The sequence below is a fragment of the Nerophis ophidion genome, linkage group LG22 (assembly GCF_033978795.1).
Source record: "Nerophis ophidion isolate RoL-2023_Sa linkage group LG22, RoL_Noph_v1.0, whole genome shotgun sequence".
NCBI lineage: Eukaryota > Metazoa > Chordata > Actinopteri > Syngnathiformes > Syngnathidae > Nerophis > Nerophis ophidion.
This window is the reverse complement of record NC_084632.1, coordinates 39,524,968-39,538,169: the sequence shown is the minus strand read 5'-3', so window position 1 is coordinate 39,538,169 and position 13,202 is coordinate 39,524,968. Positions and strand designations below refer to the sequence as shown.

The following is a 13,202-nucleotide window of genomic DNA, read 5'->3' as shown; positions in this document are numbered from 1 at the left end:
CAAAAAGGTTGGCACAGGGGCATTTTTACCACTGTGTTACATGGCCTTTCCTTTTAACAACACTCATTTGGGAACTGAGGAAACCAATTTTCAGGTGGAATTATTGCCCTTTCTTGCTTGATGTAGAGATTAAGTTGTTAAGTCGTATTTTACGCTCCATAATGTGGCACACGTTTTCAATGGAAGACAGGTCTGGACTACAAGTAGGACAGTCTAGTACCTGCACTCTTTTACTATGAAACCACGCTGTTGTAACATGTGGTTTGGCATCGTCTTGCTGAAATAAGCAGGGGCGCCGATGATAACGTTGCTTAGATGGCAACGTATGTTGCACCAAAACTTGTATGTACCTTTCAGCATTAATGGTGCCTTCACAGATGTGTAAGTTACCCATGCCTTGGGCACTAATGCACCCCCATACCATCACAGATGCTGGCTTTTGAACTTTGCGTCCATAACAATCTGCATGGTTCTTTTCCTCTTTGGTCCGGAGGACACGATGTCCGCAGTTTCCAAAAACAATTTTAAATGTGGATTGAACACTTTTTCATCAGTCCATCTTAGATGAGCTCGGGCTCAGTGAATCCGACGGCGTTTCTGGGTGTTGTTGATAAATGGCTTTGGCTTGGCATAGTAGAGTTTTAACTTGCACTTACATATGTAGCGACGGACTGTTGCTACTGACAGTGGTTTTCTGAAGTGTTCCGGAGCCCATGTGGTGATATCCTTCACACACTGATGTCGCTTTTTGATGCAGGATCGAAGGTCTGTAATATCATCGCTAACGTGCAGTGATTTTTCCAGATTCTCTGAACATTTTGAAGATATTATGGACCGTAGATGGTGAAATCCCTAAATTGCAATAGCTGGTTGACAAATGTTGTTCCTAAACAATTTGCTCCCCTATGTGTTCACAAAGTGGTGACCCTCGCCCCGTCCTTGTTTGTGAATGACTGAGCATTTAATGGAAGCTGCACGGTGGACCAGGGGTTAGTGCATGTGCCTCACAGCATGAAGATCCTGAGTAGTCCTGAGTTTAATCCCGGGCTCGGGATCTTTCTGTGTGGAGTTTGCATGTTCTCCCCGCGAGTTGGCGACTTGTCAAGGGTGTACCCAGCCTTCCGCCCCAATGCGACTGAGATAGGGACAAGCGGTAAAAATGGATGGTTGGATGCTTTTACACCCAATCATGGCACCCACCTGTTCCCAATTAGCATGTCCACCTGTGGCATGTTCCAAATAAGTGTTTGATGAGCATTCCTCAACTTTGTCAGTCTTTTTTGCCACCTGTGCCAGCTTTTTTGAAACGTGTTGCAGGCATCAAATTCCAAATGGGCTCATATTTGCAAAAAAATAACAGTTTTCCATTTCCAATGTTATGTATCTTGTCTTTGCAGTCTATTCAATAGAGTATAGGTTGAAAAGGATTTGCAAAGCATTGAATTCTGTTTTTATTTACCATTTAGACAACGTGACAACTTCACTGGTTTCAGGTTTTGTATTACATTTCTGTTGCAGAATGTAAATCCAACAAAAACGCCCAGTCTGTGGAACGCTCTCCCTGACCACCTGAGGGCACCACAGACTGTGGATGCTTTTAAAAACGGCTTAAAAACCTTTTTTTTAAAAAAAAAAAATGAAAAAAACTTTTTTTAAATATATGCACAATAGTTCTAGCTATTAGGCTATTCTAGTTCTTATTTTTATTTATTTTTATATTTAGGTTTTGTATTACATTCCTGTTGCAGAATGTAAATCCAACCAAAATGCCCAGTCTGTGGAACGCTCTCCCTGACCACCTGAGGGCACCACAGACTGTGGATGCTTTTAAAAACGGCTTAAAAACCTTTTTTTTTTTTTTCAAATAAATAAAAAAAACTTTTTTTAAATATATGCATAATAGTTCTAGCTATTAGGCTATTCTAGTTCTTATTTTTATTTATTTTTATATTTAGGTTTTGTATTACATTCCTGTCATAGAATGCAAATCCAATAAAAACGCCCAGTCTGTGGAACGCTCTCCCTGACCACCTGAGGGCTGTTCAGTCTATTCAATTGAATATAGGTTGAAAAGGATTTGCAAAGCATTGAATTCTGTTTTTATTTACCATTTAGACAACGTGACAACTTCACTGGTTTCAGGTTTTGTATTACATTCCTGTTGCAGAATGTAAATCCAACAAAAACGCCCAGTCTGTGGAACGCTCTCCCTGACCACCTGAGGGCAACACAGACTGGATGCTTTTAAAAACGGCTAAAAACCCTTCTTTAAAAAAAACTAAACACTTTTTTTTAAATGTATGTATATTAGTTCTAGCTATTAGGCTGTTCTAGTTTTTATTTATATATTTTTTAAATTTTTAGGTTTTGTATCACATTCCTGTTGCAGAATGTAAATCCAACAAAAACGCCCAGTCTGTGGAACGCTCTCCCTGACCACCTGAGGGCACCGCAGACTGTGGATGCTTTTAAAAACGGCTTGGAAACCCTTCTTTAAAAAAAAACAAAAAACTTTTTTTTAAATGTATGCATACTAGTTCTAGCTATTAGGCTGTTCTAGTTTTTATTTATATATGTCGGTTTTGTATCACATTCCTGTTATAGAATGTAAATCCAACCAAAAACGCCCAGTCTGTGGAACGCTCTCCCTGACCACCCGAGGGCACCACAGACTGTGGATGCTTTTAAAATTACTAAAAACCCTTCTTTAAAAAAAAAAAAAAAAAAAAAAAAAATTAAAAATGTATTCATACTAGTTCTAGCTATCAGGCTGTTCTAGATTTATTTTTATTTACTTTTATTTTTAGGTTTTGTTTTACATTCCTGTTGCAGAATGTAAATCCAACAAAAACGCCCAGTCTGTGGAACGCTCTCCCTGACCACCTGAGGGCACCACAGACTGTGGATGCTTTTAAAAACGGCTTAAAAACCCTTCTTTAAAAAAACAATTTTTAAAAAAAAAATATATGCATACTTGTTCCAGCTATCAGGCTGTTCTAGTTTTTAATTTTATTTACTTTTATTTTTAGGTTTTGTTTTACATTTCTATTATAGAATGTAAATCCAACAAAAACGCCCAGTCTGTGGAACGCTCTCCCTGACCACCTGAGGGTACCACAGACTGGATGCTTTTAAAAACGGCTAAAAACCCTTCTTTAAAAAAAACGAAACACTTTTTTTTTAATTTATGCATATTAGTTCTAGCTATTAGGCTGTTCTAGTTTTTATTTATATATTTTTTTAATTTTTAGGTTTTGTATCACATTCCTGTTGCAGAATGTAAATCCAACAAAAACGCCCAGTCTGTGGAACGCTCTCCCTGACCACCTGAGGGCACCACAGACTGTTGATGCTTTTAAAAACGGCTTAAAAACCCTTCTTTAAAAAAACAAAAAAAAAGCAACTTTTTTTAAATACATGCATACTAGTTCTAGCTATTAGGCTGTTCTAGTTGTTATTTATATATTTTTTTATTTTTAGGTTTTGTATTACATTCCTGTTGCAGAATGTAAATCCAACAAAAACGCCCAGTCTGTGGAACGCTCTTCCTGACCACCTGAGGGCACCACAGACTGTGGATGCTTTTAAAACGGCTCAAAAACCCTTCTTTTAAAAAACAAAAAACTTTTTTTAAATATATGCATACTAGTGCATACTTTATTTTTATTATCATTATTTTTTATTTATTTTTTAATACACTGTAGCACTTTAAGGTTGTTTACTCAATGTAAAGTGCTTTTTACAAATATAATAAATACAATTATAAAAATGACGAGAAAAAGGATTTAAGACTTACTTAGGCATTTCATGTCTCCAGTCCATTGGCCATTTTTGCAGGTTTTATAAGGCTCACCCTCCATTTGGTAATAATGCTGGCAAATGTATTCCACCCTTTCGTCGTGTCCGTACGTGGGTTTAGTGGAATACTTGGTGTCTCCGCCGGGAAGGTGCGGTGGACGCTGACATTCCGAAGGAGCTGAAAGAACCAAACACAGATCACAAGGTCATTTTAAGGACTGGTATCCATAGTCCATTCACAAAATAAATAGTTCATTCAAAAAGTTTTAAAGGGGTGGTGTTATGGAAAAGTGACTTCTTAAACGCTTTTCCACTCATAGTTGGGTCTCTGGAGTAAAGGCCAACTTAATACGCTACAAAGTCCAGTTTTGTTAGCCCTCAAACATATGAAAACTGTTCAGATTGTGGGCGTATTGTTAAACTAAAGACTGCCTAGAATTACTGCCGGGTCAAACTCGTTTCGCAAAATATTATATTTATTAGCGCGTGTCTATAATTTCCGCAGGGTCAAACTCGTCACGTCACGAGTGACACTTCACCTGTCATCATTTTCAAAACGGAGGAGGCTGATTTCAATAACTTGAAATTGCATAAAGGGAAGAAGATTAAGAGCTATTCAGTAGGATTTAAGGTCCAAGCTATTGAATATGCTAAAAAGTTCAGTAAGCAGCTATGTTTTATTAATATACCGTAGCTGCGTGTGTCAAATATGAGTCATTAAATGATGGTAGAGGGCGCTAGTGATCCTTCCTGCGACTACTCGGCTGCAGAAGAAGTGACAACAAGCAGCAAGAGTGAGCAGTGATCGTTTATTTTTTTTCCTCTCGCTTGCACTTTTAACATGGAGGATTACATATCTAAAATAAAACCGTTTTCTAAACTGGACTTTCAATCGAAGCAGAAGGTAATAAGAAACACAGTTGATTTTAATTCATTATCATTTTTTTTTTTTTAGCAATGACACTTAAAAACAAATAACACAACTATTATTGGGGATCCGAAAGAGTCCTACTCATTAAAGTGTTAAAAATTTTTTTTTAACTGTTTACTTTTAACACAATAACCTCCAGATCAACATAAGACTATACGTTTTATTGTTGTTTATGTTTTTTGTTTGTTTGTTTTAGGCCCTTTAAAAAAAAACAGCTTACTTTTTTACATAGCAAAAATATGCAACATTTTCCCCAAAGAATATCTCAAAGTGGAATATTTAATGTGTCGTAATTGAAGCCTTGAATCGGTCAATATTTCATAATGTCATTGATTTTGATTCATTATTATGTTTTAAAGAAAGAAACAGCCTGCATGGCAGCTTGGTTTTATTATAGTCAACATTGCAACATTTTCTTGTTACATTTCACCCGTTGGCTCTTTTATAACACTTTTTATGTTTTTTTTCATCGTATTTTTAAAATGTGCCGTGGGGCCGTTTAAAAAATGGCCCCGGGGCCGCACTTTGGATACCCCTAGCGTCCAGGAAGAGTTGGTGCTACATGGAATTATGGATGAATTTTGGATTGATACCACAAATTTAGGTTTGGCAAGCTTCTGCTTGAATTTTTGACCACTCCTCTTGACAAAATCGGTGCAGTTCGGTTAAATGTGTTGGTTTTCTGACATGGACTTGTTTCTTCAGCATTGTCCACACGTAATGTTCCCCTTTAACACGTATCAATCGTCCTGTCCCCTTAGCAGAAAAACAGCCCCAAAGCATGATGTTACCACCACCATGCTTGACGGTAGTTATGGTGTTCCTGGGGTTAAAGGCCTCAGCTGGGTGTTGTGGCCAAACAGCTCCATTTTTCTTTCATCTGACATCACATGGACAAAGATAAAACCTTCTGGAGGAAAGTTCTGTGGTCAGATGAAACAAAAATTGAGCTGTTTGGCCACAATACCCAGCAATATGTTTGGAGGAGAAAAGGTGAGGCCTTTAATCCCAGGAACACCAGCCCTACCGTCAAGCATGATGGTCATAGTATTATGCTCTGGGCCTGTTTTGCTGCCAATGGAACTGGTGCTTTACAGAGAGTAAATGGGACAATTACCTCCAAATTCTTCAGGACAACCTCAAATCCTCAGCCCGGAGGTTGGGTCTTGGGCGCAGTTGGGTGTTCCGACAGGATAACGACCCCAAGCACACGTCAAAAGTGGTAAAGGAATGGCTAAATCAGGCTAGAATTAAAGTTATAGAATGGCCATCCCTTACTTCATATTCAAGAGTTTTCTATCAGGCATACTTTTATGGCATGAACAATTGCAACATTACCTAGAAGCCGTTTGGCTGAATCGGCTCTAAGTGCTTGTATCTTTACCAAATGTTTTTGTCAGAACAATTGTATCTAAGTTATCAAAAAACTTTGTGTTTCCATGATTCCCCGGCGAGAGGACAAAAGCTGCCTTTGATCTTACAAAAGCTGTCTTTGATCTTACAAAAGCTGTCTTTGATCTTACCAAGCAAAGGGCTTTGAACAATTTCCCTTTGTGGATCATTAAAGTTTGTCTGAGTCTAAGTCTAAAACGCCACAGTTTACGATGGGAAGCGACATGAAGGTGTCGGTCTCTTTGATCTATTGTTAAACCACAGGAAGAGCTTGTCTTGTTTTGACCCCGAGACCTACAAAGCAGGAGAAGAAGCAGGACCAGACGCAACACCCGGGCATCTTTTCTTTGAACTATTTTGTGAGCAAAGGCAGCGGCTTTTTATGACCCCTTTCCTTTAGAAACAGCTGTTGCCATGTAATCAGGGAAAGTCCAAATAAAAGGCGTAGAATTCTCTCGACACTGTGCCAGGGTGCAGGTCTGGGCGTTCTCCTCATTGAGCTAAATTGAATCCTGTCTCTGTTTAATTCCTTGCTTCTTGTCTGTTTAATAGATGTCATCGGTGTTTCAACCTGACAGTTCGAGCTGGTGTTTTGTATCGAAATATGGCACCATTTAATTTGACATGACTCAACACTAAATTTGATCCGTGCCTATAATAGTATTAAATCCTGTACCAATCCCAACAAATTAGGGAATAGTACGTTTTGCAAAATAACTACAACAAATGTTCACTATGGCAATGCAGTACAAAAAGTCCAAATAAAAGAGGAAGCGTAGAATTCTCTCGTCAGAGCGTGGGGACGACACCGTACAAGTGTACAGCTCTGCACGCTCTCCTCATTGAGCTAAATTGAATCCGGTCTCTGTTTAATTCCTTGCTTTTTGTCTGTTTAATAGATGCCATCAGTCTTTGAAGTGAAGTGAATTGTATTTATATAGCGCTTTTCTCTAGTGACTCAAAGCACTTTACATAGTGAAACCCAATATCTATGTTACATTTAAACTGGGAGCAGGTGGGTAAAGTGTCTTGCTCAAGGACACAACGGCAGTGACTAGGATGGCGGAAGCGGGAAACGAACCTGCAACCCTCAAGTTGCTGGCACGGCCACTCTACCAACCGAGCTATGCCGCCCCAGAACCTGATCCGTGCCTATAAAAGTACTAAATTCTGTCACACTTGCCAACTTTGAGAACTCCGATTTCGGGAGGTGGGGGGGCGTGGTTACAAGTCGAGTATTTCATATATATATTGCGCAACTCGAGGGTCCCTGGTTCAAATCCCACCTAGTACCAACCTCGTCACGTCCGTTGTGTCCTGAGCAAGACACTTCACCCTTGCTCCTGATGGGTGCTTGTTGGCGCTTTGCATGGCAGCTCCCTCCATCAGTGTGTGAATGGGTAAATGTGGAAGTAGTGTCAAAGCGCTTTGAGTACCTTGAAGGTAGAAAAGCGCTATACAAGTACAACCCATTTATCATTTATTTATACACATACATATGTAAGAAATACTTGACTTTTAGTGAATTCTAGCTATATATATTTTTATTTTTATTTTATATGTATATATATATATATATAAAACAAATACTTGAATTTCAATGTTCATTTATTTACACATACACACACATGCATAACAATCATCTACTCATTGTTGAGTTAAGGGTTGAATTGTCCATCCTTGTTCTATTCTCTGTCACTATTTTTCTAACGATATACATGTACAGTAGATGGCACTAATGTCCTGTTTAAGTGTGTCACAACATTGCTGTTTACGGCAGACGAACTGCTTTACGGTTGACGAAAACGTGACTGCTGTTGTTGTGTGTGGTTACCGCGCTGGGAGGACGTTAATGAACCTGCCTTACAATAAACCCACATGAGAAACCAAGAACTCGCTTTCGATCATTCTACAGTTATGACGTATTTGGGCAGACACGCTGTTTATATTGTGGGAAAGCGGACTCAGGTCCGCATGGACCTAAATTTCGGGAGGTTTCCGGGAAAATTTTTTGTCCCGGGAGGTTTTCGGGAGAGGCGCTGAATTTCGGGAGTCTCTATGCATTCTGTACCAATCCCAACAGATTAGGGAACGGTACGTTTAGCTAAATAACTACAACAAATGATCACTGAGGCAATATCGGCAACCTTACCTCCGCATGTTGGAAAGGGGTCGCTCCACAGGCCATTTGACAAGCATACAACCACGTTCTTGCCCAAAAGCGTGTCTCCACGTTGGAGGCAACTGAACGTCAACCTCTGCCCTCTTCTTGCTTGTCTGACACGTAGCTGGGTGCTCAGCCGCACGTTGTTCGGTACACCCGTGATCTGGCATGGCTCTGTTTTCAGCAGAAAATAACATTGGTATCAGATCCCCCCCCCCAAAGGCCATACCATTCGGTATACATTGGGGCGAAAAAGTATTTAGTCAGCCACCGATTGTGCAAGTTCTCCCACTTAAAATGATGACAGAGGTCTGTCATTTTCATCATAGGTACACTTCAACTGTGAGAGACAGAATGTGGAAAAAAATTCACATTGTAGGAATTTTAAAGAATTTATTTGTAAATTATGGTGCAAAATAAGTATTTGAGTTTGAGTTTATACCAAAGTGGATACATGGATGATACAGCAGAGGATTGGGAGAATGTCATGTGGTCAGATGAAACCAAAATAGAACTTTTTGGTATAAACTCAACTCGTCGTGTTTGGAGGAAGAAGAATACTGAGTTGCATCCCAAGAACACCTTACCTACTGTGAAGCATGGGGGTGGAAACATCATGCTTTGGGGCGGTTTTTCTGCTAAGGGGACAGGACGATTGATCCGTGTTAAAGGGGAACATTATCAGCAGACCTATGTAAGCGTCAATATATACCTTGATGGTGCAGAAAAAAGACCATATATTTTTTTAACCGATTTCCAAACTCTAAATGGTTGAATTTTGGCGAATTAAACGCCTTTCTGTTTATGGCTCTTTTGGCGATGTCACCGAGGTAATACAGCCGTCATTTTCATTTTCAACTTATTACAAACACCGGGTCTCAACTCTGTTATTTTCCGTTTTTTCGACTATTTTTTGGAACTTTGGAGACATCATGCCTGGTCGGTGTAACAACACTAACAGGGAGGGATTCAAGTTGCACCACTGGCCCGAAGATGCGAAAGGGTCTGCCGCCAGACCCCCATTGAATGTACCAAAGTGTCTCCACATTTTACCGGCGATGACAGACATGGCACAGAGATGTATGGATAACCTGCAGATGCATTTGCAACTATATAGTCAACGAAATCACAAAGGTGAGTTTTGTTGATGTTGTTGACTTATGTGCTAATCAGACATATTTGGTCGCGGCGTGACTGCCAGCTAATCGATGCTAATGTGCTACGCTAATCGATGCTAACATGCTTTTTACAGGCGGAGCTAAAGCAGACATGGCACAGAGATGTATGGATAACCTGCAGATGCATATGCAACAATAAAGTCAACGAAATCACAAAGGTGAGTTTTGTTGATGTTGTTGACTTATGTGCTAATCAGACATATTTGGTCGCGGCGTGACTGCCAGCTAATCGATGCTAACATGCTACGCTAACAGATGCTAACATGCTATTTACCGGCGGAGCTAAAGCAGACATGGCACAGAGATGTATGGATAACCTGCAGATGCATTTGCAACTATAAAGTCAACAAAATCACAAAGGTGAGTTTTGTTGATGTTGACTGCCAGCTAATCGATGTTAACATGCTTTTTACAGGCGGAGCTAAAGCAGACATGGCACAGAGATGTATGGATAACCTGCAGATGCATTTGCAACTATAAAGTCAACAAAATCACAAAGGTGAGTTTTGTTGATGTTGACTGCCAGCTAATCGATGTTAACATGCTTTTTACAGGCGGAGCTAAAGCAGACATGGCACAGAGATGTATGGATAACCTGCAAATGCATTTGCAACTATAAAGTCAACGAAGTCACAAAGGTGAGTTTTGTTGATGTTGTTGTTGACTTATGTGCTAATCAGACATATTTGGTCGCGGCGTGACTGCCAGCTAATCGATGCTAACGTGCTACGCTAATCGATGCTAACATGCTTTTTACAGGCGGAGCTAAAGCAGACATGGCACAGAGATGTATGGATAACCTGCAGATGCATTTGCAACAATAAAGTCAACGAAATCACAAAGGTGAGTTTTGTTGATGTTGACTGCCAGCTAATCAATGCTAACATGCTATTTACTGGCAGTGCTAAAGCAGACATGGCACAGAGATGTATGGATAACCTGTAGATGCATTTGCAACTATATTACGTTTCTTTCCACCCACTTTTAATGCGAAACAAACACTTACCAATCGACGGATTTAAGTTGCTCCAGTGTCACAAGATGCGAAAGTCCTGATCGTTTGGTCCGCACATTTTACCGGCGATGCTAACGCAGCTATTCGGCCATGCTATGGCTATGAATAGCGTCAATAGCTATTCTCTCAATAGATTCAGTTTCTTCTTCAATACTTTCATACTCCAACCATCCGTTTCAAAACATGCGTAATCTGTTGAATCGCTTAAACCGCTGAAATCCGAGTTTGAATCTGAGCTAATGTCGCTAAATCTTGCTTTGGTACTTGCCGTTGTTTGTTTACATTGGCAGCACTGTGTGACGTCACAGGGAAATGGATAGTGATTTCGAAGATAGCGAAAGTAAGGCACTTTAAAGCTTTATTTAGGGATATTCCAGGACCGGTAAAATTTTGAAAAAATCTTCAAAAATACACCAAGCCACTGGGAACTGATTTTTATCGTTTTTAACCCTTTTGAAATTGTGATAATCGGTGGCTGACTAAATACTTTTTTGCCCCACTGTAAATCCACGCAATTTTTCGTGTTGGTCGGCAACGATACGGGTGCTGATCCTAAAAAATGTATTCATACCAGAGCATTTTGGGAAAGGGACTTTCCATTCCCCAGTTGGTAGGCATTCGGTTTCTTCGGATCCATCCAGAGCATAGTCATCGCTGCATCGGAACCTTAATCTGTGTCCGATCCGTATCGTCTGATTCCCCGGTGGCAGCTGGTCCACGCTGAGATGAGGTTGGATCGCTCCGACTTTACAAGCAATATCTGACAGAGGCAAACACATACCAATATTTCAGTTGGACAAAGCAAAACATGGACGACACCAAAAATCATGACATAGGGGAAATAACTACAAAAGTACACTTCGTTCACTAATCGTGTTACAAAACCCAGAACTAGTGAAGTTGGCACGTAAATAGTAAATAAAAACCGAATACAAGGATTTGCAAATCCTTTCCAGCCTATATTCAATTGAGTAGACTGCAAGGACAAGATACTTAACGTTCGAAATGGAAAAGTTTGTCATTTTTTGCTCATTTGGAGTTTGATGCCTGCAACGTGTTTCCAAAAAGCTGGCACGAGTGGCTAAAAAGACTGAGAAAGTTGAGGAAGGCTCATCAGACGCTTATTTGAAACATCCCACCGGTGAACAGGCTAATTGGGAACAGGTGGGTGACATGATTGGGGATGAAAGCAGCTTCCGTGAAAACAAGGACGGGGGCGAGGGTCACCACTTTGTGAACAAATGCGTGAGCAAGTAGTTTAAGAACGTTTTCTCAACCAGCTATTACAAGGAATTTAGGGATTCCACCATCTACGGTCGGGAATATCATCAAAAGGTTCAGAAATCCTGGAGAAATCACCGCCTGTAAGCTTTAATATCATGGACCTTTGATCTTTTAGGCGGTACTGCATCAAAAAGCGACATCAATGTGTAAAGGATATCACCACATGGACTCAGGAACACGTCAGAAAACCACTGTCAGTAACTACAGTTCGTCGCTACATCTGTAAGTGCAAGTTAAAACTCTACTATGCAAAGCGAAAGCCATTTATCAACAACACCCAGATTCGCCGCTGGCTTCGCTGGGCCCGCGCCTATCTAAGATGGACTGAAGCAAAGTGGAAAAGTTTTCTGTGATCTGACGAGTTCACATTTCAAATTTGTTTTTGGACACTTTGGACGTGGTGTCTTCCGCACCAAAGAGGAATAGAACCATCCGGACTGTTATAGGCGCAAAGTTCAAAAGCCAGCATCTGTGATGGTATGGGGGTGCATTAGTGCCCAAGGCATGGGTAACTTACACATCTGTGAGGGCACCAATAATGCTGAAATGTACATACAGGTTTTGGAGCAAGATATGTTGCCATCGAAGCAACGTTATCATGGACGCCCCTGCTTATTTCAGCAAGACAATGTCAAGCCACATGTCACAACTGAGTGACTTCATAGTAAAAGAGTGCGGTTACTAGACTGGCCTGCCTGTAGTCCAGACCTGTCTCCCATTGAAAATGTGTGGCGCAATATGAAGCCTAAAATACCACAACGGAGACCCCGGACTGTTGAACAACTTAAGCTGTACATTAAGCAAGAATGGGAAAAAATTCCACCTGAAAAGCTTCAAAAATTCACCCATTCACACACAGATGGCGGGAGCTGCCTAACCACGACCCATCAGGAGCAAGGGTGAAGTGCTCTTGCTCAAGGACACTACGGACGTGACGAGATTGGTGGAAGGTGGGGATCGAACCAGGAACCCTCAGGTTGCTGGTACGGCCACTCTCCCAACTCCGCCACGCGGGGGGTGTAGGGGATTCTCAACGGTGGCATTGTGTGTATGTGGGGACAAGGATAAGGTTAGGTGGGATATAGCCTGGATAACCTTAGTTTAGGGGGGGCCATAGGAGATGAAGTGAAGTGAATTATATTTATATAGCGCTTTTCTCTAGTGACTCAAAGCGCTTTAGATAGTGAAACCCAATATCTAAGTTACATTTAAACCAGTGTGGGTGGCACTGGGAGCAGGTGGGTGAAGTGTCTTGCCCAAGGACACAACGGCAGTGACTAGGATGGCGAAAGCGGGAATCGAACCTGCAACCCTCAAGTTGCTGGCACGGCCACTCTACCAACCGAGCTATACCGCCCCACAATTGTACTCAAAGATGATCTTTGAGTACAATTTTTTTGACCAAATAAATGGGCTAAAACTTAAATGTTTACTGTCCGT

At 40.7% G+C, this 13,202-nt stretch overlaps 1 protein-coding gene across 3 annotated transcripts in view; it reads right to left on the bottom strand.

Moving 5' to 3' along the window:
• Positions 1-13,202, bottom strand: part of LOC133540843 (complement factor H-like) — a 78,631-nt gene that overhangs the window by 12,133 nt on the left and 53,296 nt on the right. For 2 of the 3 annotated variants that reach the window (XM_061883807.1, XM_061883808.1), the window contains exons 19-21: positions 11,050-11,238; positions 8,274-8,459; positions 3,797-3,976 (exon numbers count right to left, since the gene is read on the bottom strand). In XM_061883807.1, coding sequence (XP_061739791.1) covers positions 3,797-3,976; positions 8,274-8,459; positions 11,050-11,238 — 555 coding nt within the window. The remainder of the gene's footprint in view (positions 1-3,796; positions 3,977-8,273; positions 8,460-11,049; positions 11,239-13,202) is intronic. The other variant, XM_061883809.1, reaches the window with a different exon arrangement.